We start from the raw sequence: 25,420 nt of genomic DNA on the forward strand, positions 1-25,420 counted from the left end.
CAAAAAGCTTTCAATTCTGCAGCACCCCATGTTAAATTTCCCTGCCCAGCTGAAAGGGCATTCGCGTCAAAAACACAGGATCCAGCCCTGGCATGCCAACTGACTTTTCTGCTTCCAAAGAGCTCCATCTGATACACTTATATATGTTCTGGCATATGCTGTATAGAATATCTCTGCAAGGCTATACAAGAAAATGTTAACAGTGGTGGCTCTAGAGGGAGGAACTGGGTGCCTGGGAAAAAGACAGTGAGAGACTTCACTTTATGTTCTTTTGTATATTCTGAAATTTGACCATGTAAATGTAGAACCTACTTAAAACAGTACACTGAAATTTAAAAAATAAATAACAAGGAGATATACCTATCTCCCCTTTCCCTGAATTATTATTTTTTTTTAATTTAAAGCTTTTTATTAATCTTTCTCTCTTTTTTTTTTTCTGAATTGGAGTCTCACTCGTTGCCCAGGTTGGAGTGCAGTGGCACACTCACGGCCACCCCCATGTTGACCTGCTGGGCTCCAGGATCCTTCTGCCTCAGCCATCCAAGAAGCTGAAACCACAGGCGTGCATTACCAAGCCCAGCTAATTTTTTGGTTTATTACAGAGACAAGGTCTCACCATGTTGCCCGGCTGGTCTCAAGCCCACAGGCTCAAGCAATCCTCTTGCCTCGGCCTCCCAAAGTGCTGGGATTACAGGCTTGAGCCACCGTGCCCGGCCTCTGAATTATTTTCAAACAAATAAATAATGGGCTCCATCTGTCCCACAAGGAGACCATTCCTCACTGCCACACTTCTGGACAAGGAAGACATGAGAAGAGGATAATTCATGCCTTTTAGTTATGCTGCCTTTCTAAGGGAAGTTAAATGTAAGATAAATGCTATAATCAAGAGAAATATACTTTGTGCATCTCTGGAACTCTATTGGTCTATGGAAAAAACCATAAAGAGAGAATCTATTTTGACAAGTATCATTAAGATCCCAGCTGTAAAGAGCCTTGTGGTTTCCCTGTCCTGGCCCCAAAGCCACAACAATCCTGTTTCCTGATGTACATAAATAAGGAACTGCTTAAAATGATGTTGTCTACCAACAATGAACTTTTCCATATAAAGGGCTTTGTGCTTCCTAGAGGTGAGCAGCTTTTCTATCACCAGGGATGAGTTTAAAAAGCTCTAGAGTTTTAATTTGCAAAATGCTTGCTAACCACACAAAAATAAATAATTCCATCTAATCTAATAATCGAATCTAATCTGACCAACAATTTAAACTCTACCATGTCAATGGAGGCTGAGAAGGGCACCCACCCCATCTCTCTTTCCTTCAATTTTGGCCTCTTCACATTCGTGGGAGCTTCTGGTAGGGCCTCTGGGAGCTCCTTCTGTGTTTTCTAGAGCTCTAAAGACTGCTGTGACTTTCTTCTTATAATATGATCTCTATGGTCATCTGTCTTCTCTCACTGTTGTCATAGTAACTCCTCTTTCCAAGCGCAAAAGTACAAACATCCTCAGAGCCCTGTCTTTGGTATTTTTGCTTGGGGTTAGAAAAAGAAAACTAAGGCATTTGGTTTTAGAAATGAGGGTCAAGCACCTTTGCCCCTGCTGCCTGAAATATATATTGCCATCACTTGCCACTAATTTCTCTCCTTTACAGCTCGGGCAGCATCTCCTCCAGGAAGCCTCACCTGCTTCTTTGGTGTCCATTCTTGGTTCTCCCATAACACCCTGTGCATATTTTATTTAGCGTGCTATTTTGTAATTATCCTTTTGTATGTGTCTCCCCTAACAAGCCACGAGCACTTGAATATTATTCATTTTATATCTCTAGCACTTGTACACACACACAAAAAAAATTTATCTGTTTTTATGTTATATGTGACACTTGTCTGAAAGCAGACAACAAGAACAACAAGACATAATTGTGAAGGACAGTGACATACTTGGGGACTGACTGGTGGGTACTATGTGGCTGGCATATAGCATGGATGGGAGGAAGCAGGAGACAATGAAGTTGATAAGCCAAAATAAGATCAGATTAAAAAGGGCCTAAGTTTGGACTTAATCCTAGACAGCAGAGGCACCACTAGCATTAAGGGATTCTTTCTTGTGTGGAACTACTTCGCCAGGCACTACAGAATGTTTAACTTGGTTCCTACCCTCTGAATGCCAGTAGTGTCCCCCAGTCCTTATGGCAACCAAAACTGCATCTATAAATTTCCAAATATCCCCAGGGGTGTAATTCTGGTCCCTGTTAAGAACCACTAAGCTAAGACTTTTTTGTTAGGCAGGAGGATGACAGGATTGAGTGGTATTTCAGAAAACTCTGATTTCGCTGACCAGGATGATGACAGACTAGAAAGGAAGTAAATTAGAAGCAGGAAATGTAACTTAGGTGACTACAATAGTGCAGGTGACAGGTAGTCGCATCTTGCTTTAAGGCAAAGGTGGTGGAAAAGGAGCAGAGGAGAGGAATTTAAAGATTCCCAGAGAGAAATCACAGGATTTGCTAATCAGGCAGCTATGGGAGAGTGGAGGATATAATAAAGAGAATATAAGATAATCCCACAGTTTCCAGTGCACAACAACACTGTGGAGGGAATTCGAGAGAAGGAAGAACTAATTATGCAAGCTAAAACAGACATCTAGAGGAGAAAGTATGTGCTTGGTTGAAAGTGGTTTAGAAGTCACTGGCACACATCAGTTAGAAGCCATAAGAACAGAGGGTGTGGCCCAGAGAACACGACTTTGAAAATAGGAAGGAAAAGTACAGTATCTTGGGAAACAGTATTAAAAGGATAAGTAGAGCAGAAGCCATGGCAAAAGAATGACAAGGAGCTGCGGGGGCAGAACCAGTAGACTGGGTCTCATTCGGAGGGGCAGGCCTGCAGCCAGCATGCCTGGAAGTGTAGTTGTATGCAAACTTCCACTTCTGTGACATACACAACTGCAGAATCCTGTTGTGCAAGAGAGGAATAACTCTCTTGTCAAGGTAAACCATAAATGTCTGTAGGAAATATAAAAGAGGAGTAGCATAGATCATACGCATACAAGTTCATCTGGTGACAAACAAAATAATATGGCAAATTACAGCTTCCCTGTGTGCCACTGAAACTGCCGCTTTAATGTGACATAGGTTCTAAAGGTTACTGCATGCTCATAAGGTAGGAACTTGTAAAAGCAAGGATGGAACTGCCTCATGAACAAAGGCTGCTGTGCTCTAGAGGCAGCACCTGGAACCTGAATGCTGAACAAATGTACCCTGGGGTAGACACTGTAAGGCTCTCCTAGAGTCCATCTTTCTTCCTCTCTATAACAGTATCCTGATTTTTCTTAGGAAGCTACCCCACCTCAATAAAGCCTATGAGCTAGAGGTAGAACCCCAGTCCATGCTCTAAGCTGGGCCCACTCCCCCTTCTCACACCTCACCCTTTACCCATGATAATGAGGGTGGGATGGGAATGTTCAGGAAGGGGGAACGTGATTTGTTACAAATCAACATAATAGTAAGAGATTTCTATCAGCCAAAGGCTTGGAAATAAAAGATTTCTCACTCCATTAATAAAACTACTGGAACAGATGCTCTCTGCTTCCACTGGATGCAGGTAAGGAAGCAAAAAGCCCACAGAAGCTGCTGGTAGCCAATTTGAAACCTTGAACATGCCTGTCTAGGGATAAGCAGACATTGAAGAAGGTAGTGGGGAGAGAAGAAACGAAACTGGGATTTTGGTTACATTACTGAAATGCTAGATCAAGTAGATCTCAGGCCCATCCCAACCTCTGGACTATTCAGTTAGCAAACCAATAAGTTACTTCTACTTTCTAAGTCAATTTAAGATAGGCTCTTGGCTTTCTGCCATCAAATGATACCTAATCGACATGCCCATTCTTTTATCAACGACAAATAGTTCATCAAGTCTTTAAAAGCACCAGAAGAAGATTCAATGTGAGCAGGGCTTTCAGCCCAGCAATGTCTTAAGCACAAAAGAATGTTATGGTCAGGCAGGTGTCATTTGCTTGCCTGGTGATAGGAGGTACCAATCCAAAGGCTGATGTTGCCTGGATAAAACCAACCAATCAAGGGCCTCAGGGAGATGCAGGAACTGTGGCTCTGAGTCACATTTGATACTCACGTGTCTCCTCTCGGCATCAGTGCCATGCTGACCCTGGAAGCATGCCATCAGGCGCTTATGGGAATGGTGGCACATTGACCGCACCGTGTCTAGGCGCCGCTCAATCTGACAAGGTAGAGACAAAAGAGTCATTTGTAGGCTTAAGAACAAACTCAGCCTCTTCCTTTTTTGGTGTATGCATGTAGGCAGGAAAAGCATCCTGCAATCTCACTTTTAGCTCTTGAGTATAAATGGAAATGGTTCCCATTCACCTTATACCTAGGTTTCTCACTAGTGATATTTTGGGCTTGAAAATTCTGGGTTGTGGGGCCATCCTGTATAGGGATATTTGGCAGCATCTCTGGCCTCTACTCACTCAATGCCAGTAGCATCCCACTCTCCCCGTTGTGACAACCAAAAATGTCTCCAGACATTATCAAATATCCCCTGGTGGACAAGATCACCTTGGATGACAACTACCAACCTTCCTTATACTGAAGGTTTTAGGTCCCTGAAAGGCAGAATCTATGTGCAGGGAGAGAGGATAGTCTTGACTCAAACTTGCTACCAGACTGAGTGACAGCAGCCAATTTACACACTACATACCAGCAAAGCCCCAGGTCAAACAAAGCAAATTGCAAATGAATGATCTGGCCTCAGACACGCCATCAAGTGGAAAAAACCATAAGCCACCCAGGAGCTCTCTACAGCACACAGCAACGGAGCCGTTCACACATAGTACATCAGACAGAAGAATCAAAATAAATGTTCTACAACCTAACATCAAGATCAGTGTTTTCAAAGTTATGCCTTCTTGGGCTTGGGATTTTTTTTTTTTTTCCTTAATAAGCCTCTAAAGCAGAATGGCCAGCCAGCAGCAAGAAACACTGACTTAGGGGACCTATGTATCATAAGTAACTTCCCAAAATACTATTGCTGAGATATGGCTGTTTATGGCAAAGAGAGCTGCTTTTTACAGGAAGGAATGCCAAAAATGTGTATTCTGATGACTCATGAAGAATGAGAGCAAGCCCTTGGGGATGCTTTCTATTTTAAAGAAAAATCAACAAATTCAAAGCAGAATACATTTTGACCCCAAAGCATTTCACACACTGAGATGGTTTGTACCTCATTCTCAAAAGAGCAGCTTTTCTTCAGTTCCAAGCCCTGATCACCAGGACTCACAGGCAAGCTGATATTTAAGAGCAGAGGCCACATCCCCTTCCCTAAATCTTGTAATGACCAGATTTTAAAACAGAAAACTAATACACATTCTTCATTTTCCACAAGAGCAAAACAAAAAAACTAAATTTTGGTTCCAATTTCCAATAGAATGTAAACTCTACAAGGACAGGAGCCTTGGTCAGTTCTGTTCGCTGATTTATCCCAAATGCCTGGAATGTCCTCTGCCACAAAAACAGTAAGTGCTCACTTAATATTTGTTGAAAGGGTACATATCTATTGCATCCCTGTATAGGGCATTCAAAAAACAATAGTAAATAAATTCTGGTTCTCGCTCTTCTGGAATTTTCAGCCACCTAATGAAATTCCAATCAGTTAAATAAAAGGTAGCCCTTGATCGGCTCTAACAGAGATCCAAATCAAGGGACATTTCACATCAGAAATCGTCCCTGTGGCTTGTAGTACTGCAGTCGTAATAATCATCACTATATCTACCATATGCCAGTTTCTGTTCCCAGGTTTTTGCATATTTAATTCATTAAACTCTCTTAATAACCCTATGGGGAGAATACCACCATTCCCTCAGTTTAGAGAAATGGAAAATGAGGCATAGAGAAGTAAATTCCTAAGGCTACAAAGCTAGTCAGAAGGAGACCTGGGCTTCTGATCCAGTAGCTGGCTTTCAGATTCTCTTTTTATCACCATGCAATGAAATGCTTTTCTTTCCTGCTCAAAACCAGGCTAATTAATTTTATTCTGTTTTAGGTGGGTGGGGAGGGGGGTCCATAAGCCTACAGATTTTTTTTCTTTTCATATCTTTAAACTGTATTTTATTTTATTTTTATTATTTTGAGTTGGAGTCTCACTCTGTCACACAGGCTGGAGTGCAGTGGCATGCTCACTGGCACCGCAGCCTCGACCTGCTGGGCTCAGGCAATCCTTCTGCCTCAGCCTTCCAAGTAGCTGAAACTACAACTACAAGCACGTGCTACCATACCCGGTTAATTTTTTTATTTACTGTAGAGATGAAGTCTTGCCAAATTGCCCAGACAAGTCTTGAACCCCAGGACTTAGGCAATCCTCTTGCTTTAGCCTTCCAAAGTGCTAGGATTACAGGCTGGAGCCACCACACCTGGCATCTTAAACAGCATTTTAAAAAGACTGTACTTTGTTACCTGTAACAGATCTTCACTGAGGACTTCTGTTTTCTCAGCTCTGTGGGAAAAATGTAAAGTTCAGAGTTAGAAATCCAGAAATGAAAAGCAATTCCTACAACTTAATAATTATTGGCCTAAAGCTTAAAACAAAATAGGTAGAAATGCATTTAGATTGGGGAGGGGACGTACCAATTATTACATCCAAGGGCAACCTAAGAAAAACCAAAGAAAAACAACCAAGCAAAAGTTTATAGAGAACAGCAGTCTCCCAAAAAAGAACAGTTGATATTTTTCATTTGAGAAGGGGTTCTCAAACTTGAGAAGGCACAGAATTATGGGGCGGGTGTGGGTGGGGAGTTAAAATGTCATTTCCAAGGTGCTCCCTTCCTGAGATTCCATTCAAAATCAGTAGTCTGAAGTGACAGCCTGCATTTTCTTTTTTTTGGAGTAAGAATCTCTGTCACCCAGGCTGGAGTGTAGTGGCACACTTACAGTCTCTGCAGTCTCGACCTGTTGGACTCAGGCAATCCTTCCACCACAGCCTTTCAAGTAGCTAGAACTACAGGCACACACCAGCACGCCCAGCTAATTTTTTGGTTTATTATAGAGACGAAGTCTCGCCAAGTTGCCCAGGCTGGTCTCAAACCTCGGGGCTCAGGCAATTCTCTCACCTCTGCCTCCCAAAGCGCTGGGATTAAGGGTGTGACCCACCATACCCAGCTAGGTCCTGCTTTTTTAATGTTTTATTTTTTATTTTCTGAGTCAGAGTCTCACTCTATTGCCCAGGTTGGAGGGCAGTAGCACCTCAGCCTTCGAAGTAGCTGAAAGCACAGGCGTGCACCACCACATCTGGCTAATTTTTTTTTATAGAGATGAGGTCTCGCCAAGTTGCCCAAACTGGTCTCGAACCCATGGGCTCAGGCAATCCTCTTTCCTTGGCCTCCCAAAGTGCTGGGATTACAGGCTGAGCCACCGAGCCTGGCTAGGTCCTACTTTTTTAACAGACCCTCCCGGCTCAGAATTCCACTGCAAGAGGTCCACAGACCATGCTTTGAGAAAAGACTGCTCTATAGAAGCTTAGATTTTGGTTCTCAATATGATCATCTCCAAGTTTCATAACCTTTACTGAAACAAGTTTCTCACAAATCCAGAAACATACAAAGATACAAGTATAGACCATCACACAAAATAATATCAATTGAGAATTCCTTCCTTCTGATTTCTCCCCACCCTTACTTTAAAAAGAAACAAAGTATTTTCACAACATATCATTTGCTACTCCTTGTAAGTACTATGAATTTCACTGACCTTTCCAGAAAACCAGCATAGTGGCCAGCAACCAGAAGGGGGCATTCTAAACTGGTAGCGACTCAGTGCCAGACCATATAATTATTATTATTTTATTATTATTATTAGACTTCTGTCATCCAGGCTGGAGTGCAGAGTGCAATCACATTCCTTGGCTCAAGCAATCCTCTCGCCTCAATCTCTCAAGCAGCTGGAGCTACAGGTACATGATACCACACTTAGCTAATTTTATATTTTCTTTAGAGACGGAGTCTCACTATGTTGCCCAGGCTGGTCTTGAACTCCTGGCCTCAAGCAATCCCTCCACCTTAGCTTCCCAAAGTGCTGCAATTATGGGCATGAGTTACTGCTCCCAGCCCAAATGTGATTTGCGTTACCAAGTTCCTATTAAAATGAACATGGAAGTTTTTTTTTTTTTTGAGTTGGAGTCTCACTCTGTCACCCAGGCTGGAGTGCAGTGGCATGCTCCTGGCCACCGCAGCCTCAACCTGCTGGGCTCAGGTGATCCTTCCACCTCAGTCTTTCAAGTAGCTGGAATTACAGGCACATGCCACCATGTCCAATTAATTTTTTGATTTATTGTAGAGGTGAGGTCTTGCCAAGTTGCCCAGGTTAGTTTCAAATCCGTGGGCTCAGGCAATCCTCTGACCTTGGCCTCCCAAAGTGCTGGGATTAAAGGCGTGAGCCACTGCACCCGGCCAATATGGACAATTTTTTTTTGAGTTGGAGTCTCACTCTGTCACCCAGACTGGAGTGCAGTGGCATGTGCACAGTCACCGCAGCCTCGACCTGCTGGGCTCAGGCAATCCTTCCACCTCAGCCTTCCAAGTAGCTGGAACTACAGGCGTGAGCCACCATGGCTGGCTAATTTTATTTATTTATTGTAGAGACAAGGTCTCACCAAGTTGCCCGGGCTACCAATCCTCTTGCCTCGGTCTCCTAAGTGCAGGGATTACAAGCTTGAGCCACCGTGTCCAGCCCAACATGGAAATTTTTAAAGGAGAAAGAAGAAATATGTTTCAGCTCTGAACTATGGGGGGTGGGGGGAAGGTCAGGGGAAGACCATCAATGAACCAAAAATCTGAAGTCTTTCTATAAGAAATATTGCAGAATGGGGGCCGCACGATCTTGGCAGTGAATCAAAGCTGTTTGTCCAGAAAATGAGTGGGTCCCTTAGAATGACCTCAAAACACTGCTAAGCTCAAAGTAGCATCAGCTGTGAGTGAGGGCAAGCAGTAACGTGCTGTCCCTTCCAGCCTATGCTGAGGGCAACAGCATGTTGGTTAGACCCAGGTATTGGCCCAGAGGATTCCAACAACAGTCATCAGCAGTGTCCCAGTCAACCTGGAGATGCCTACAGAGGTGGTTCACTCACCAATTTCTGGAGAACTCTGACCTGACTCAGATACCACCCAGGGCCAGAGGATCAGAGCCTGAAGACAAAGTCAAGTCTCCAGCTTCCAGAAGTCACCAACTCTCAACTCCATGAACAAGTTCCACCAGCAGCAGGCCAAAATATGCCACCCTAAGTCTTGCTTGGCACACATGGTACCAAACATTACTGAAGAGCCAAACATGGGTAGTCATGCCAGTTAGGGAAGTGGAGCAGGGCCCCAGCTGACGACGAGGTCAAACAACCGGTCTCAAAAAGAAAACTGACAGTTGGCCTAAGAGGAACATACCTGACATGAGATGACCATAGCTTCACCATTAGATCCCCCTATGCCTCTGGCTAATAGTCTCATCCCTCCTCTAGCAAAATACCACCAATGGGTTGGATAACTTTTGCCTTTCTTCTTTGGCCAAAACCCCCAAATCTAGATAGGGTCCTATACTCCTCTGACACAATCCACCACCTCAGTTCTGAAGCGTCTTCCTTCTGTAGATATAAGTACACAGAGAAAAATCACAAGTTCTATTAAAACTTTCACAAGTTCATAAGAAAAGATTCTAGCCGGGCTCGGTGGCTCAGCCTGTAATCCTGCGCTTTGGGAGGCTGAGGTGAGTGGATTGCCAGAGCGCGCGGGTTCGAGACCTCATCTCTACGATAAATAAAAAAACTAGCCGGGCATGGTAGCGTACGCCTGTAGTTCCAGCTACTTGGAAGGCTGAGCAGAAGGATTGCCGGAGCCCAGCAGGTCGAGGCTGCAGTGGCCAGGAACGTGCCACTGCACTCCAGTCTGGGCAACAGAGTAAGACTTCAACTCAAAAAAAAGAAAAGAAAAGATTCTACCTAAGAACCAGAGCAAACATGTTCTCTTAAAATGGAAATTATTCTTTAAAAGTACGCAGAAGAAGAAAACTTGTTTACAATCCCATTGTGAGCTATTAGCAAATGTGAGAGAATTAGTAAGAGCTCAGTGGTACACTAAAGCCAGCTCAGGAGAACCAATGGTGTGCAATGACCTCACACTGGTAATTGAAATTAAAAAATCAAATACAATACAAACAACCACAGGCAAATCAAATTGGAGCCTGCTGGTTGTTAAACATTTATGAGCCCAGTGCTGCAACAGCCACAAAGAAAATAAAGCAAATGTAAAAACAAGCACCTATTAACTTCAGGAAAAACAAAAAGTTTACCAGAAAGTCAGTCATAGTTACACTATTATGTTCATCTGCAATTAATTGACTGGACATAATTATGTAAATATCAAATAATAACAAAAATTGTAATATAACTGTATTGGAAAGATGTGGTAGAAAAATCAGGGGAAAAGTCCTAAACTTAAACCCTCACTTATCATAACGAAGTCAACAGACAATACCTAAATGTGATTACCTAAAAGATAGTTTAATACAAATGATTTTTTTTTAAGTGAGAAAGCAGGATTTTATTGAGAGAACAAAAAAGCTCCCATAGTGGGAGAGAACCCCAGGGGGTTGTCCGATACAAATGTTTTTTTTTCTTTTTTTTTTTTTTTTGTGAGTTGGAATCTCACTCTGTCGCCCAGACTGGAGTGCAGGGGCACGCTCCCGGCCACCGCAGCCTCGACCTGCTGGGCTCCAGCGATCCTTCCGCCTCAATCTTCTAAGTAGCTGGAACCACAGGCACGCGCTACCACGCCCGGCTAATTTTTTTTGATTTATTGTAGAGATGAGGTCTCGCCAAGTTGCCTAGGTGGGTCTCGAACCCACAGGCTCAGACAATCCACTCACCTCAGCCTCCCAAAGCACGGGATTATAGGCTGAGCCACCGAGCCCGGCTACAAATGATTTTTAATTATGGGTATGAATAAATGTCAGGGTAAACTGCTAAAATTTCAAAGTGGTTGCCTCTGGAATTGGGGAATCTTTGGGAGAGTAGGGAGAGAATCCACTGTATTTGGTGGTAAGTCTGTTACCATTGTTTGACTTTTTAAACCACATGTATACATAGTTACAAGTTTTTTATTTGTTTGTTTTTGAGCCAGGTCTCACTCTACTGCCCAGGCTGGAGTGCAGTGGTACTCCATGATCGCGGCTCACCATATAGCCTCCAACTCCTGACCTCAAGCAATCCTCCCACTTTAGCCTCCCAAGTAGCTGAAGCTACAGGTATACACCACCACACCTGGCTAATTTTTTAATTTTTTGTAGAGATGAGGTCTCAGTATGCTGCCTAGGCTGGTCTGGAACTCATGGGCTCAGGCATTCCTGCCACCTCCACCTCCCAAAGTGCTGGATTACAGGTGCAAGCCACCATGCACTATGCTGGATTACAGGTGCAAGCCACCAAATTTTTTTGTTTGTTTTTTTTAAATAGTGGTTACTGACATTTTTAAGTAGCATGCTTGATATGGCTAGAATGAGTACAATTATCTATCTCTACAAAAACACAACAGAACATATATCTCACAGTAACTAAAATATGAAGAAACTCAGTATACTTATTGCCCCCTCCCCTTTTTTTCAAACTACTGGACCCCTTGCTTTAAATTTAGAGGTACTTTATCTGAAGAGGTAACTGGAGGCCAAAAAATATACAGAATATATATGAAAATGTCAATATACTGTTTAAAATAAGTTTGCTCTATGTTCCTTGCATTTGTAGACACCCTGTCATATTATACTTAAAAAAATTAATTTTAGCTGGGTGCAGTGGCTCACACCTTTAATCCCAGCACTTTGGGAGGCCGAGGTGAGAGTACTGCCTGATCCCACAGGTTCAAGACCAGCCTGGGCAACTTAACTAAACCTCATCTCTACAATAAATAAAAAAATTAGCAGGGCGTGGTGGTGTATGCCTGTAATTCCAGCTACTTGGAACAATGAGGCAGAAGGATCACCTGAGCCCAGCAGGTTGAGGCTGCGGTGGCCAGGAGCATGCCACTGCACTCCAGCATGGGTGACAGAGTAAGACTCCAATTAAAAAAAAATTTTAGAAAAAGATCCAATACCAAATCTAAAATCCTAACCAGCTTTAAAATCGTAACCAGATTTTAGGTTTTACTGAAATTATTTAAAATATTCTACCAGCAGGAAAGATTACCGTTAAATGACAAATAAGAACCACAGAATGCAACATACAAATTAGGGTGGCTCCTTCAGACAAAGATTCCCCCTGCTCGCCTGTGTTATTACCACCTTAATTTTTGGGAACTACCACTATCTCTACCTCCCCCAATATCTGGTCCAAAAGACCTGACTGCTCTCATCACTGGAACTCGTCCAAGGCTTAGTCCTTTCTATGCTTTTCTATTTTGGAATGCTTACCTTTACTAGAGATGTGGAAAATCCAGCAATTATTCAGAACATAGCCGAGGTGCCCATTCAACAGCCATAGAAACTCGCTGGGTTTTATTGGGAAGTGTTATCTTTGATTGGTTGGGTTATTTTAAATTCATTAAAGCAGACCAGGCATGGTGGCTCACGCCCATAATCCCAGAGATTACCTGAACCCAGAGATTTGAGACTAGCCTGGGCAACTTGGCGAGACTTCATCTCTACAATAAATCAAAAAATTAGCTGGGCATGGTGGCGCATGCCTGTAGTTCCAGCTACTTGGAAGGCTGAGGCAGAAGGATCACCTGAGCCCAGCAGGTCAAGGCTGTGGTGGTTGAGAACGTGCCATTACACTCCAGACATACATTATACATATACATACAGAGTAAGACTCCAACGCAAAAAAAAAAAAAAATTCATTAAAGCAAAGAAGTGAGGAAACATTGAATTCATAAAAACACCTAAAGACAAAAAAAAGTGGACAAGATCCAATAATAAAAATAAATCAGATTGTTTTAAATCAGACATTTTGCTACATGGACCTAAACTTTTTGCATATGGGTGTTTTCTGTTTTGTCAGAGCCTTCTTTGTGTCCAATGTTCTGTGCTTAAAAACACACTTGAATGTTTCCTGTCTGTAACTGGAAAAACAATACCAATCAGGAAGGAACTTCTCACTCGCCATTTTACTCTGGGGTTTGTTTTTTCCTATGCAAGCCACACTGCTACTTCACTAGCCATTCACACAAGGCTTTCATTTAGGGCAGGATTTTTCATCTGCTTTTCAGTAAAGCGCAAGATTTTCATAACTCTCAAAGCCTAGCAGCAGTGTTGTGCAGACCTTGATATGCTCACCTTTTCCTTGATTAGGTGTGGTTAAAAGCCTTCAGTTGTGGCTAACAGGATGTTTCACTCAGCCCACTAGTGGGCAAGGAGAAAACAGAAATGCTTCTAATCAGTAGTTCATCTCACCAAAAGACAGAAAATGCTCAGACCAAGAGACAGGGTCACAGGAAAATTTCCGACTGGCCTGACAATTTCCAACTCTGATCACGGACTGATTTCTAGCAGAGTGTCCTTCATAAAACTCGTACTATGTGAGCCATGGACTTCCAAGCCATAAACATGAATGCTCATGTTTACACCAACAATGCAGATCTTCCAAGGGAGTAGCATTACCAACCCTCTCCCTGCTAGACAGGAAACTCTATCAGGACAGAAACCAAATCTCCATAGTCATCCCTCCTCCCCAGCAACAAAACTTAGTACCTACCTACCACACATGGGTTTCCAAGGGAGTAGCATTACCAGCCCTCTTCCTGCTAGACAGAAATCTGCTATTTAGTAGGTTCCTAATAAATAAACACTGAATGAGCAGAGCATGGTGGCTCACGCCTATAATCCCAGCACTTTGGGAAGCAGAGGCAAGAGAATTGCCTGAGCCCAGGGGATTTGAGACCAGCCTGGGCAACTTAGCAAAACCTCATCTCTACAATAAATTAAAAAAATTAGCCAGGTGTGGCAGTGCACACCTGTAGCTCCAGCTATTTGGAAGGCTGAGGCAGAAGGATCACCTAAGACCAGCACGTCAAGGCTGTGGTAGCTGTGAGCATGCCACTGCACTCTAGCCTAGGCAACAGAGCGCAACTTAAACTAAAAAAGAAAAATAAAAAATAAAAAAGTAAATATACACTGAATGAATAAATGGATAGTTGTTCACAATGAAAGAGAAGAGTTGGAAAACAAACTTTCTAGATTTCAAAAAAATTCTATAAAACTAGGTTTAAAAAAGCATAGCCATAGTTGTATAGAGTTGTATAGTTGTAAAATCACAATGACTAAAACCGAAATGTGATAATTGCCTCTCAAAGTTAATTTTTTTAAGTGGAAAAAAAATCCCAGTTTAAAAAATTTTGTATTAAAAAAGGAGTGAAAACTATCCTTCCATATATTTAATCCCATATCCCAAAGGGAACTACTGTTACCATTTTGCTATGTATCCTTCCCAATTTTTTTCTAAATTTAAACTAGCAACTGTGTCCCCAGGTGACATTTGGCAATATCTGGAGACATTTGTGGTCACGATAGGGGCTTGCTACTGATATCTGCTGGATAGAGGCCAGGATGTTACTAAATATCCTAAATGCACCCCCTCCTCTAAATAATATAAAGAATGATCCATCCCTGTATTCGTTTCCTGTTGCTGCTGTAACAATCACCACAAACTCAGTGACTTAAACAATACAAATTTATTATCTTACACTTCTACAGCTCAGAGTTCAAAATAGGTCTCACTGGGTTGAAATCAAGGTGTTTGTAGGGCTGAATTCCTTTCTGAGCACTCTAAAGAAGGATATTTCCATGACTTCCAGCTTCTAGATGCCACCCACATTCCTTGGCCCACTTCCTACACTGTCAAAGTGAGCAACATTCACTCTGTGTCTTTCTTCCATTGTCACATCCTCCTCTGATTCTGCCACCTCCCTCCTCCACTTTTAAGGATCTCTGCATTTACACTGGGCCCACCCAGATAATCTAGCATCACCTCCCCTTCAGCTGACTACCAATTTGTAATCCCATCTCCACTCTTAGTTCCCCTTTGCCATGTAACCTAACACATTAACAGGTTCTGAACACTGGCACATGAACATCTTTGGGGAGGGGAGAGCATTATTCTGTATCTACTATGGGTCCATATGTCAGCAGTGCCAAGGCTGGGAAATTCTAATTTCAAATGACAGATATACACAAGCACACAGACATACATTACACACATACATACACACACATACATGTAGACAGACAGACATGACAGGCACCTTTACAAGTCAGAACACAGATGTGTATCTCTACCTCATCTCTTCCTTTTTATGGCTGCACAGTAGCCCATTAGGTGGATACACCATGACATACTTAAACAACTTAAACTTAACTGCACAAAAACAATGCAGCATCACCCAAACCCTCTATTCTTGTATTCACTCTAATTGAATTATGGACTGAAAACAAGTCAAGAATGTCAAACCTCCACATCATAAACTATTCCTCCAAGGCTGTAGGGGTTCTTTTAGAGCCTTCATAATAACCAAGAATAGTGGCAGCTAAGTTTGCCAGGTTTCTACGCCCAGACACTGGGCTGAAACCTACATCTGTTCTCTCACTTTAATTCTCACATCAGCCCTATGAGACAGGAACTACTACTATCCCCATTTGACATATGAGAAAAATAAGGCTCCAAGAGGTAACTTTGCCTAGGATCACACAGCAAGTAAGTGGGATTGTGGAATTCAAACCCGGAGTGCATGACTATCATGCCCTGGACACTTAGTTTATCTAAGCCAGGAGTCAGAAAACTATACCTGCAGGCCAAATCCAGCTCTTCATCCATTTCTGAATGGCCAGGGAGCTAAGAACGGTTTTTATTTATTTATTTTATTTTTCTTGAGTTAGAGTCTCACTCTGTCGCCCAAACCGGAGTGCAATGACATGCTCCCAGCCACCATAGCCTCGACCTGCTGGGCTCCAGCAATCCTTCCACCTCAGCCTTCCATGTAGCCAGAACTATAGGCGCATGCTATCACACCCAGCTAATTTTTTGATTTATTGTAGAGAAAGTCTCTACAATATTGTATTGAAAGTCTCACCAAGTTGCCTGGGCGGGTCTCGAACCCGCAGGCTCAGGCAATCCACTCGCCTCACCCTCCCAAAGTGCTGGGATTACAGGCTGAGCCACTGAGTCCGGCCGAATTTTTAAATGGGTGATGAAAACCAAAAGAGGAATAATGTTTTGTCACACACGAAAGTTACAAGAAATTCTAAGTTCAGTGAGTATTAAATACAGTTGTATTGGAATACAGCCAAATTCATTTGTTTATGTATTATCTGTGACTGCTTTCAGGCTACAAAAACTGAGTTGAGCTACTGCAACAGAGACTGCCATGTGGCCTGCAGAGCTCAAAATACCTACTATCTGGCCACTTACAGAAAACATTTGCTGGCCCTGGGTCTACATTAGTAACTCTCAAAGGATGTGGTGCAAACCTCACTAGTTGGCTTTTCAGAATCACTTTGAGGACTGGCAAGGCCAGTCTGGAGGTGTATTTTCTCTTCCTTGATATTCTGCCTCATGTTTAAGCAGTAGCTGCCAAAGTGAACGGGGGTGGCTGACTCTGATGATTCAGTCCAAATGTGGAGACATAGTCCAGTACCGGTGACAGCGGTGACAGAAAGTCAGAAATTAAATCTCTCCCCCACTTACCACCTTTACCCACTCATCTCCTGCCCAAAACACTGAAATATTATAACTACCGTTTTCATTCTGATTTCTTCTTATAAACACATTTCAGGACAAATCTAAATAAACACAATTCTCTATGCAAGGGTTCAGCAAACTCTTTCTGGAAAGACCAAAGAATAACTACTTTCAGCTTGCAGGTCATACTGTCTTTGTTGCAACGACTCAGCTCTGCTATGGTAGCACAAAAGCCACCATGGATAATGTATAATGAATTAGCCTGGCTGTGTCACAATCAAGCTTCATTTACGGACAACGACACAAAATCTGACATTCACTTAATTTTCATGTGTCATGAACTACTGTTCCTCTTAATTTTTTTCAACTATTTAAAAATGCAAAACCATTCTGAGCCTGTAGTAGCCGGATCTGGCCCACAGGCCATAGTTTGCTGACCCCTGGTTTACGTACAAGTTAAGTACATTTTCCCACGAAACTTCAATCCTTTTTAATCACTTCCCAAATCCAAATTCTTTTTACTCTGAAGGGGGATTTTTGCACTTTCCCAACTTGCATTTCAGAGATCGAGAGACGCTTGGTTTTTCAAGACTTTGCCACATTGCTCCTTTTCAATCCTTTCAGCCATTCTGGCCCCCGAGAGCAAGGGCTCATCTTTCTACCACCCAGCTCACTCTTTACCCAGGGATGGCAAATTCGTGGCCAGGGCACCAATGCTAACATCAAACATCAACGTCTCCATTGTCCCTGAGCTCAGAATGCTGCTAGTTTTCAGTTTACAAGTTCACACAAGAGATAACAGTTCTGTTGGTTTCTTCACCTGCACACTTTGATATGCCAATTAAAAGTAAAAAAAGAAATGGAGCATACAGAGAATTTTTAATAAACGAATTCTACCAGGAAATACCTACATGCATCTTTGAAGAATATGACAGACTATGACTAACCTACCAAGGAATCTTGAATACTGCATGTAGGAAAACAATATACACATTACTGCTCACAACGTAATTTGTATTCACAGTGAAATGGCAGTGACCACCCATAGCTAAGAAGTGCATTTCATTCTCCTGGGAATCTGATTTTGTGCAACACCATCGTCTCCTGTTACAAGTGTTTACAAAACCCACTTGAGCCTTTGAATGAGTTTAGATGCAATAATTTGGTTTCATAGTGAGCTGGAGGACTACTGAGTGAGTTTTCACTGTTTTGTTTCATCAGATTAGCTGTCATCTTAAATTTCTGGGAAATAATCTGAAGTCTGCTTAACTGGATTTTTAAAATAAAAGACCTTCTGAAACTTTAAACATGAAACAATTTGTTACAAATTCCACAAAGTAGTTTCGAAAGTCATAAAAGAGTTTAAAGAACTCTAAAGCGAAGGTACTGGGAAAGAATTGTTCCCATACATAACATTGAAAAGAAAAGTAAGATTTATTGGGGAGGGATGATTCAATAAAAAAATATTTTGGCAATGGTTTGGGGAAGATAGATCTCATAGTTCTATACTCTGAATTACTTGCCCAAATGATGGGATTTTGCCATATATTTACAGCTTCTCTAAGACAGGGTTTAAAATTTTATTTTTTACTTTAAAAACAATAATAAAACTCTTACCAATCTTAATTTAATCTTTGTAATATTATTTGAATTCCAATCAATGACTAAGAGGAACAGTTATATTTTACAATGAATTGAATTGAGTTTTATCGTTTTTCCTACACATGTAAGTTTATCCATGCAACTTTTTGTTTGGTAAGTTGGGTATATCCCCCTCTGGTACATGAAATGGAATCTATTTGCTATCCCTGATCCAACCATATGGCCGGTCTCAAAGCTCCATGAACAATTTTTGCCTATGGCAAAGTCCGAAGGAAACCTCCCTGCCACAAATTACCTCAATGGCCTCTCAGGGGACTTCCAAGTGCCTCCGTCCCCAGCCTGCTCTAGTCATTATGTTACCTGCTTGGACTCAGAGGCAGCTGAATTTGAGATTTCAAAATGTATTTGAGCAGTCGAAAATACGTGAGAAATATTTTGCAAAATACTGTAATGCAGACAGATATACAGCTATGACCTACAGGTGCAGGGCTTAGGATGGGGATCCAGTTTACTGCCACTATAAGGGAACACAAGAAGCTAGGAGGAGCTGAAAAGCCACAAAGAAACTCTAAAGCAAATGTGCCAAAGGCAAGGCCACACAAAGTCAAGAGCTCAGCTCTCCACACCTGGGCTCTGACTCAATGCTGGCAGGGAGGCACTTACAGCTGAAGACAGGTTGTACAGGCTCTCTTCCAAACTAAGTCAGCACACTTGGACTTTGAAAAGCACATCCCCATAAAAAATGGGTTATAAATGATCATTAAGTTCTCAGGCCTACTTACAAGGATTCATTTAGCTCACAGTTTACCTAAAAGACAGCCCTGGTAGGGGCCTACTGACTTTTTTTAAGCCTCTCTGAACCTTGGGAACAGTAGTGGGAAAAAAAATCTAGTCAGTAACAGTGTTTCTCAACCAGAGCTACACATTAAAGTCCCGGGGCTTTAAAAATTACATATAGCCAGGCTTGGTGGCTCAGCCTGTAATCCCGCACCTTTGCGAGGCTGAGGTGAGTGAATTGCCTGAGCCCGCGGGTTCGAGACCCGCCTGGGCAGTGAGACTTCATCTCTACAATAAATCAAAAAATCAGCTGGGCATGGTGGCGCATGCCTGTAATTCCGGCTACTCGGAAGGCTGAGGCAGAAGGATCACCGGAGCCCAGCAGGCCGAGGCTGCGGTGGCCGGGAGCAGCCTCTGCACTCCAGTCTGGGTGACAGAGTGAGACTCCAACTCAAAAAAAAAAAAAATTACATATATATATATGTACCATAACACCAGGTATATCACATTAGCACAAGGAAGGGATCAGCAGTGGGGGGGGGGGGGGATTGGACATAACACAAAAGGTCACCTGATCCAGAGGAAATGAGGATCAGATGGAGGCCCAACTTCACCTGCATGCAGCCTACTTGTGTAGATAATCCTGACTTATACCCCACATCTCTATAACAAAATAAAATAATATATAATGATTCCATTTATGTAAAATGGCCAGAAAAGGCACATCTATAGAGGCAGAAAGTAGACGAGTGGTTGGAGCAAGGATTAATTGTATTGGGGCTGGGACATGAGGGATCTTATTTTGAGGAGTCATGAAAATGTTCTAAAATTGGATGTGGTGATGGTTACACAGCTCTGTAAATTTACTAAAAATCACTGAGTTGTACACTTAAAATGGGTGAATTTTTAAAATAAACCAGGCACAGAAAGATGGATACCACATGCTATCATTCATATGTAGGAGCTAAAAAAAAGAGCTCACAGAAGTAGAAAGTAGATTGTGGTCATAAGAAGGTGGTAAAAGCAGGGTGGGGAGAACAGGGAGAGGCTGGTTAGTGGCTAGAAAGTTGCAGTAAGATGGGAAAAATCAGTCCTGACATTCTGCAGCACTGTAGGGCAAATATGGCTAACAATAATATATTGTATACTTTTTAAAAGCTACAAGAGGATTTTGAATGTTCACAACATAAAGAAATGATAAGTGTTCAAGGTGATGGATATGCCAATTAACCTGATTTGATCATTACACATTGTATTCATGCATCAAAATATCACTCTGTATCCCATAAATATGTACATTTATGTCAGCTACAATTAAAAGCAAAAAAAGGTGAATTTCATGATCTATAAAATATACCTCATAAAGTTGTCAGGGAAACAATAATAATACCAATGCTTGGACCCCAACCCAGAACAAATGAATCGGGGGGGAGGGGGCTGTTTTTTTTTAAGCTCTCCAGGTGATTCCCAAGCACAGCTTGCACTCAGAACCACTGCAGAAGGCTCAGAGTAGCAATAGCGGGAAGGTGGCAGAGTGACCAGCAGGACAGAGTAGAGGGGTACCAGCAGTAATGGACAGCAGTAGCAGGCAGTCTATAGTGTCCCTGTGTACTAGGCCACACATGCGCTCTTTCTAGGGCTGCCCAGAGGGCACTCTGACATGCATGATTCACAACTGGATTTATTTCTTGCCTTCTCAGGCAGAGTAAATTAAGTGATAAGAAACTGTTAGATACCAGATTCCAAGTTTCGCTTTCGGCAAAGGATAAGGATGCAGGACGTGGTAGGAGTTAAGCATTAGGGCTCTGGAGTCAAGATAGACCTGACCTTGAATTCCACTATCACTATCAGACACAGAGTTGCAGCTTATTTAGTGACATTTCCTCTACTGTAAAATGAGAATAATTATAACTATAAAAGAGGAATAATAATACCACCGCTTTAGTGATTGTTTAGAAACACTGCCTTAAATACCTAATTTAATGTGGCCCCTGGCACCTAATGAGGGCTCATGGAGTGTCAGCTGTTCTGAGAGTTACAGCAAATAATAACAACCTTCAGATAAATCCAAGTCTTATCTAAAAATGACCTTTCCAAAGTTATCAAGCTGTTCTAGCTTCTTTCTGGAAGAAGTTACTGTCAGCCCAGACCACACAAAAACAAAAAGCTAGTCAGACTTAGAGCAGGAGCAGGGCAGGCTGCTCAATTAAAACAAAGAGTTGGTTGTGATAACACCGCGTGGGATGACGGCCACCAAAGAGAATCACAGGCACACAATAAACAGAAACTTGGGGACAGAATATGTGGAGAGTTAGTAACCCTTCATCAAAGGCTCAACATCTTAAGCTGCTTGCGCATCACTGCGCTGGTAGCAAGACTCTATAAAAACACTTGCATCTCCAGATCTCAGGTGTGCATTCACTGAGGAGCAAAAGCAATTCTCTAAATATAAATCATCCATCCTAAGATGGACTTGCTCCAAATTATTCAGACCTTAGATCTTCATTCATTCAGCGAGTATTTATGGAGCTTTCATTAAGTGTTAAGAACTGGAAAACGGTAAAAAAAGACAAACAAGAGACACAGTCCCAACCCTTGAAGAGTTCATGGGAAAGACAGAAATGTCAACAATCAAGCTCGTTCACAGAACTACGGGGCACAGACAGAAGGTAATAGATTACATGATCAGAAAGCAGGGAAGCAGTCCAAACAGACCACAGAAAAGTCAGGAAAATCAAAGACCATGGGAACAAGAGATTTGGGGAGGAGTATGCAGTCACTAGGAGGTATGGGGGCTATAGCTGTAAATAAAGGTTTTGCCTGCTAAGGAACATAGGTCAATAGGAAGCCCCCAATGGGTTTTCAGTAATGAAATGGCTTGAGCCCAGGAGGTTGAGGTTGTGGTGAGCCATGGTCATACCACTGCACTCTGGCCTCAGTGGTATGAAAATTTTTAAATGAATGCAACTGTGTATCTGATAGTAATAGTGGGATTCAAGGTCAGGTCTGTCTGACTCCTGGCCTCAGTAGAATGAAAATTTTATTTATTTATTTATTTATTTATTTATTTTTGAGTTGGAGTTTCACTCTGTTGCCCAGACTGGAGTGCAGTGGCCGCTCCCGGCCATCGCAGCCTCGCCTGCTGGGCTCCGGCGATCCTTCCGCCTCAGCCTTCCCAGTAGCTGGAATTACAGGCATGCGCTACCATGCCCGGCTGATTTTTTGATTTATTGTAGAGATGAGGTCTTGCTGTCCAGGCGGGTCTTGAACCCGCGGGCTCAGGCAATCCACTCACCTCAGCCTCCCAAAGGCGCAGGATTACAAGCTGAGCCACCGAGCCCGGCTGAATGAAAATTTTAGAATGAAAATTCTGATAACAGAGTACAGGATGGAGGTAGGGAGAACACCTGCAGGCCTCTGCAGCTATCCAGGGGAGAGGCAAAAGTATACACCCGGAGCCCCGACAGTCTGATCCTGGCTAATTACAAGCAGCTATTTTAACAAAAATAGTGCAGCTGAATCTGACTATAAACTATCAACTTGAAAAATATTTCAGAGGTCAGGTACAATGGCTCACCCTGTAATCTCGGCACTCTGGAAAACCAAGACAGGAGAATCACTTGAGCCCAGGAGTTCAAGACTAGCCTGAGCAACACAGCAAGACCTGTCTCTTTATAGAAGGAAGGAAAGGAGAGGAAGACAAAATACGGCATGCCATGGATCATAACATGACTCATCAAGAGTTTTTTCTTTTATTTTGTTTTTGAGTCAGGGTCTTACTGTCACCGAGGCCAGAGTACAGTGATATGACCATGGCTCACCACAGCCTCAACCTCCTGGGCTCAAGTGGTCCTTCCACCTCAGCCTCCTGAATAGGTGGGACTACAGGTACGTGCTATCACACTCAGTTAATTTTTTTATTTTTTTAGAGACGAGGTCTTGCTATGCTACCTAGGTTAGTCTCAAACTCCTGAACTCAAGCAATTCTCCTATCTCGGTCTCACAAAGTACTGGGATTACAGGGGTGAGTCACCACACTCAGTCAAAAGAGTTTTTTTAACACAATATTTCCAATACTAAATTAAAAAAAAAAAAGAAATATTTTGAATTTGTACACTCTTTTAAGAAAGTATTTTCACTTATATCATTTCATTTTATTATATAACATGTATCCTTAAAGGGCAATTTTTATTAACCCTATTCTATGAGTACATAGGCAGACATTCATTAAACAAATTATACAATGTGACCCAGTCTTTCAGCCGTCAGAGTAACTTCAAGGTCATGAACCAAAGCTGAGTTTCTCTTAAATTTTCATGCTAGATTCTAGCTCCACCACAAACTAACCATAGCATCTAAAAATACCTCCCTTAACCTTCCACTCCTCACTTTATTTATATTTGCATCAACATTCTCACAGGACTTTTAAAAGATTACAATAAGATAGCAAAGGAGAGAACATTTTGAAACCATCAAAACTGTGCTTTGTAAATGTGGGATTGTATTTCCATAAGCAACAATAAATGTTACATATTTTAAAAAGGAAGGTACTTCCTCTCTCTTCTTGGGAGCTGCCTCTATTATAGAGTTGGCAGTTATCTCCTAACCAGCATCATGGCTGCTCTCAGAACCCTGGTGAAGCCCAATATTGTCAAAAAGAGGACCAAGAAGTTCATCCAGCATCAGTCAGACCGATATGTAAAGATTAAGCGTAACTGTTGGAAACCCAGAGGTATTGACAACAGGGTGCGTAGAAGATTCAAAGGCCAGATTGTGATGTCCAACATTGGATATGAGAGCAACAAGAAAACAAAGTACACGCTGCCCAGTGGCGTCTGGAAGTTCCGAGTCCGCAATGTCAAGGAGCTGAAAGTGTTGCTGACGTGCCCCAAGTCTTACTGTGCTGAGATTCCTCACACGTTTCCTGAAGATCTGCAAAGCCATGGTAGAAAGAGCAGCCCAGCTGGTCATCAGAGTCACCAATCTTAATGCCAAGCTGCGCAGCAAAGTAAATGAATAGATAACTCATAAACACATTTTATTTGTGTTTAAATAAAACCATAAAAACTGCCAACAATAAATAAATAAAAACATAAAGGCAGGTGGTGCTGAGAATTTGGATAACTGTGGCCCCTCTGGGTTTCTACAATGAATACACATCACAGATGTGGCCCAGAAAGTCCCATGATTAGTTTGGTGCACAAAATGAAGGGAAAAACTATTCACCTGGAAAATCAGGGCGAGGCAGCTTTTACAGGATGACGGGTAGATTCTGGGTGGGGAACGCCATAAATCTTCACTTGCCCTTTTCTAAATGTCAAAGAAAACAGTGCTTAAAGGACTCTGTAGATGACTCAACACAGAACCCAATCTTTTTTAACAAGGCTTTTTCTCAAAAGGTTTTGCAGAATAATTCAGCATTAACTGAGTAGAGCTACGCAGCCCATCACTGACTTCAACCACAGGCTGGTGTCATGCATACTTTGCCACTAACCTTTTCATTCGGTTAGTCATTGAACAAATATTTGTTGGGTTCACTTCCAAGAGCCATCATGAGTAAGAGGGCCCCTGCTCTGACAGAGCTCGATGACTATCGAGGAACATCAGTGATTAGACTCCAGGCGGTGACTGCTCCAAAAGGGAAGTGCAGGGTCCTCCGGGAGGTGTCGTCACTGTCACGGCTGACAGTTACTGAGCTCATATCATATGGTCAGCACCACTTCAGGTGCTTTGCAAAAATTAATCCCCTTAAAGTTCACATCATTTCTCCATGTTACAGGTGAGGAAACTGAGGCACAGAGAAGTGACTTGCCCAAGGTTTCACAGTCAGGCTCTGAATCTGCGCAATGTTACTCTAGAGACCCTGTTATTAACCACCTAATATATGATTTATGTGTACTAACCATGAGATTGATACTACTTTTATACCCATTTTAGAAATTAGAAACCCAGGCACAGAGAAGTTAATCTATTTGCTGAGAGTTACAGAGGTGACAAGAGCGGCCTTGAATGCAGACTCAGGACACCAGAAAGGTTTCCTGAAACTGGTGACGGCTTCTGAGATCTACTGGACAAGTTGGGCATTTGGATGTTGGATGGTAAAAGAGCACATTTGGCACGGAGAAGAGAGGTAATACATGGGAGGAACAGACACAAGGTGACATGGCTGAGGGAAAGCCTCCCTATCCCCGAAACTCAGGTGCATGTGGCCTGCTGGAGTCAGCCAGTGAAGCACGAAAATGGAGAGAAAGCTTCTGGTACTCTGGGGCTTGTATTGAGAAGGCAGTGTCAATTCAACCACTAGAAGAAAAGCAGGAGAACTGAGAGACATTACCTA

At 42.4% G+C, this 25,420-nt stretch overlaps 1 protein-coding gene and 1 pseudogene across 2 annotated transcripts in view; one reads left to right on the forward strand and one right to left on the reverse strand.

Annotated features, from left to right (window-relative positions):
• Positions 1-6,495, reverse strand: part of ARHGAP17 (Rho GTPase activating protein 17) — a 59,587-nt gene extending 53,092 nt beyond the window's left edge. For both annotated transcript variants that reach the window (XM_008070493.1, XM_008070491.1), the window contains exons 1-2: positions 6,459-6,495; positions 4,123-4,227 (exon numbers count right to left, since the gene is read on the reverse strand). In XM_008070493.1, coding sequence (XP_008068684.1) covers positions 4,123-4,197 — 75 coding nt within the window. In that variant the 5' untranslated portion in view covers positions 4,198-4,227; positions 6,459-6,495. The remainder of the gene's footprint in view (positions 1-4,122; positions 4,228-6,458) is intronic.
• A 17,202-nt stretch (positions 6,496-23,697) lies between these two features.
• LOC103273022 lies at positions 23,698-24,103 on the forward strand (annotated as a pseudogene).
• Positions 24,104-25,420: the final 1,317 nt, after the last annotated feature.

This window comes from Carlito syrichta, unplaced genomic scaffold, assembly GCF_000164805.1.
Source record: "Carlito syrichta isolate Samal-C Ts95f unplaced genomic scaffold, Tarsius_syrichta-2.0.1 Scaffold313449, whole genome shotgun sequence".
NCBI classification, from domain to species: domain Eukaryota; kingdom Metazoa; phylum Chordata; class Mammalia; order Primates; family Tarsiidae; genus Carlito; species Carlito syrichta.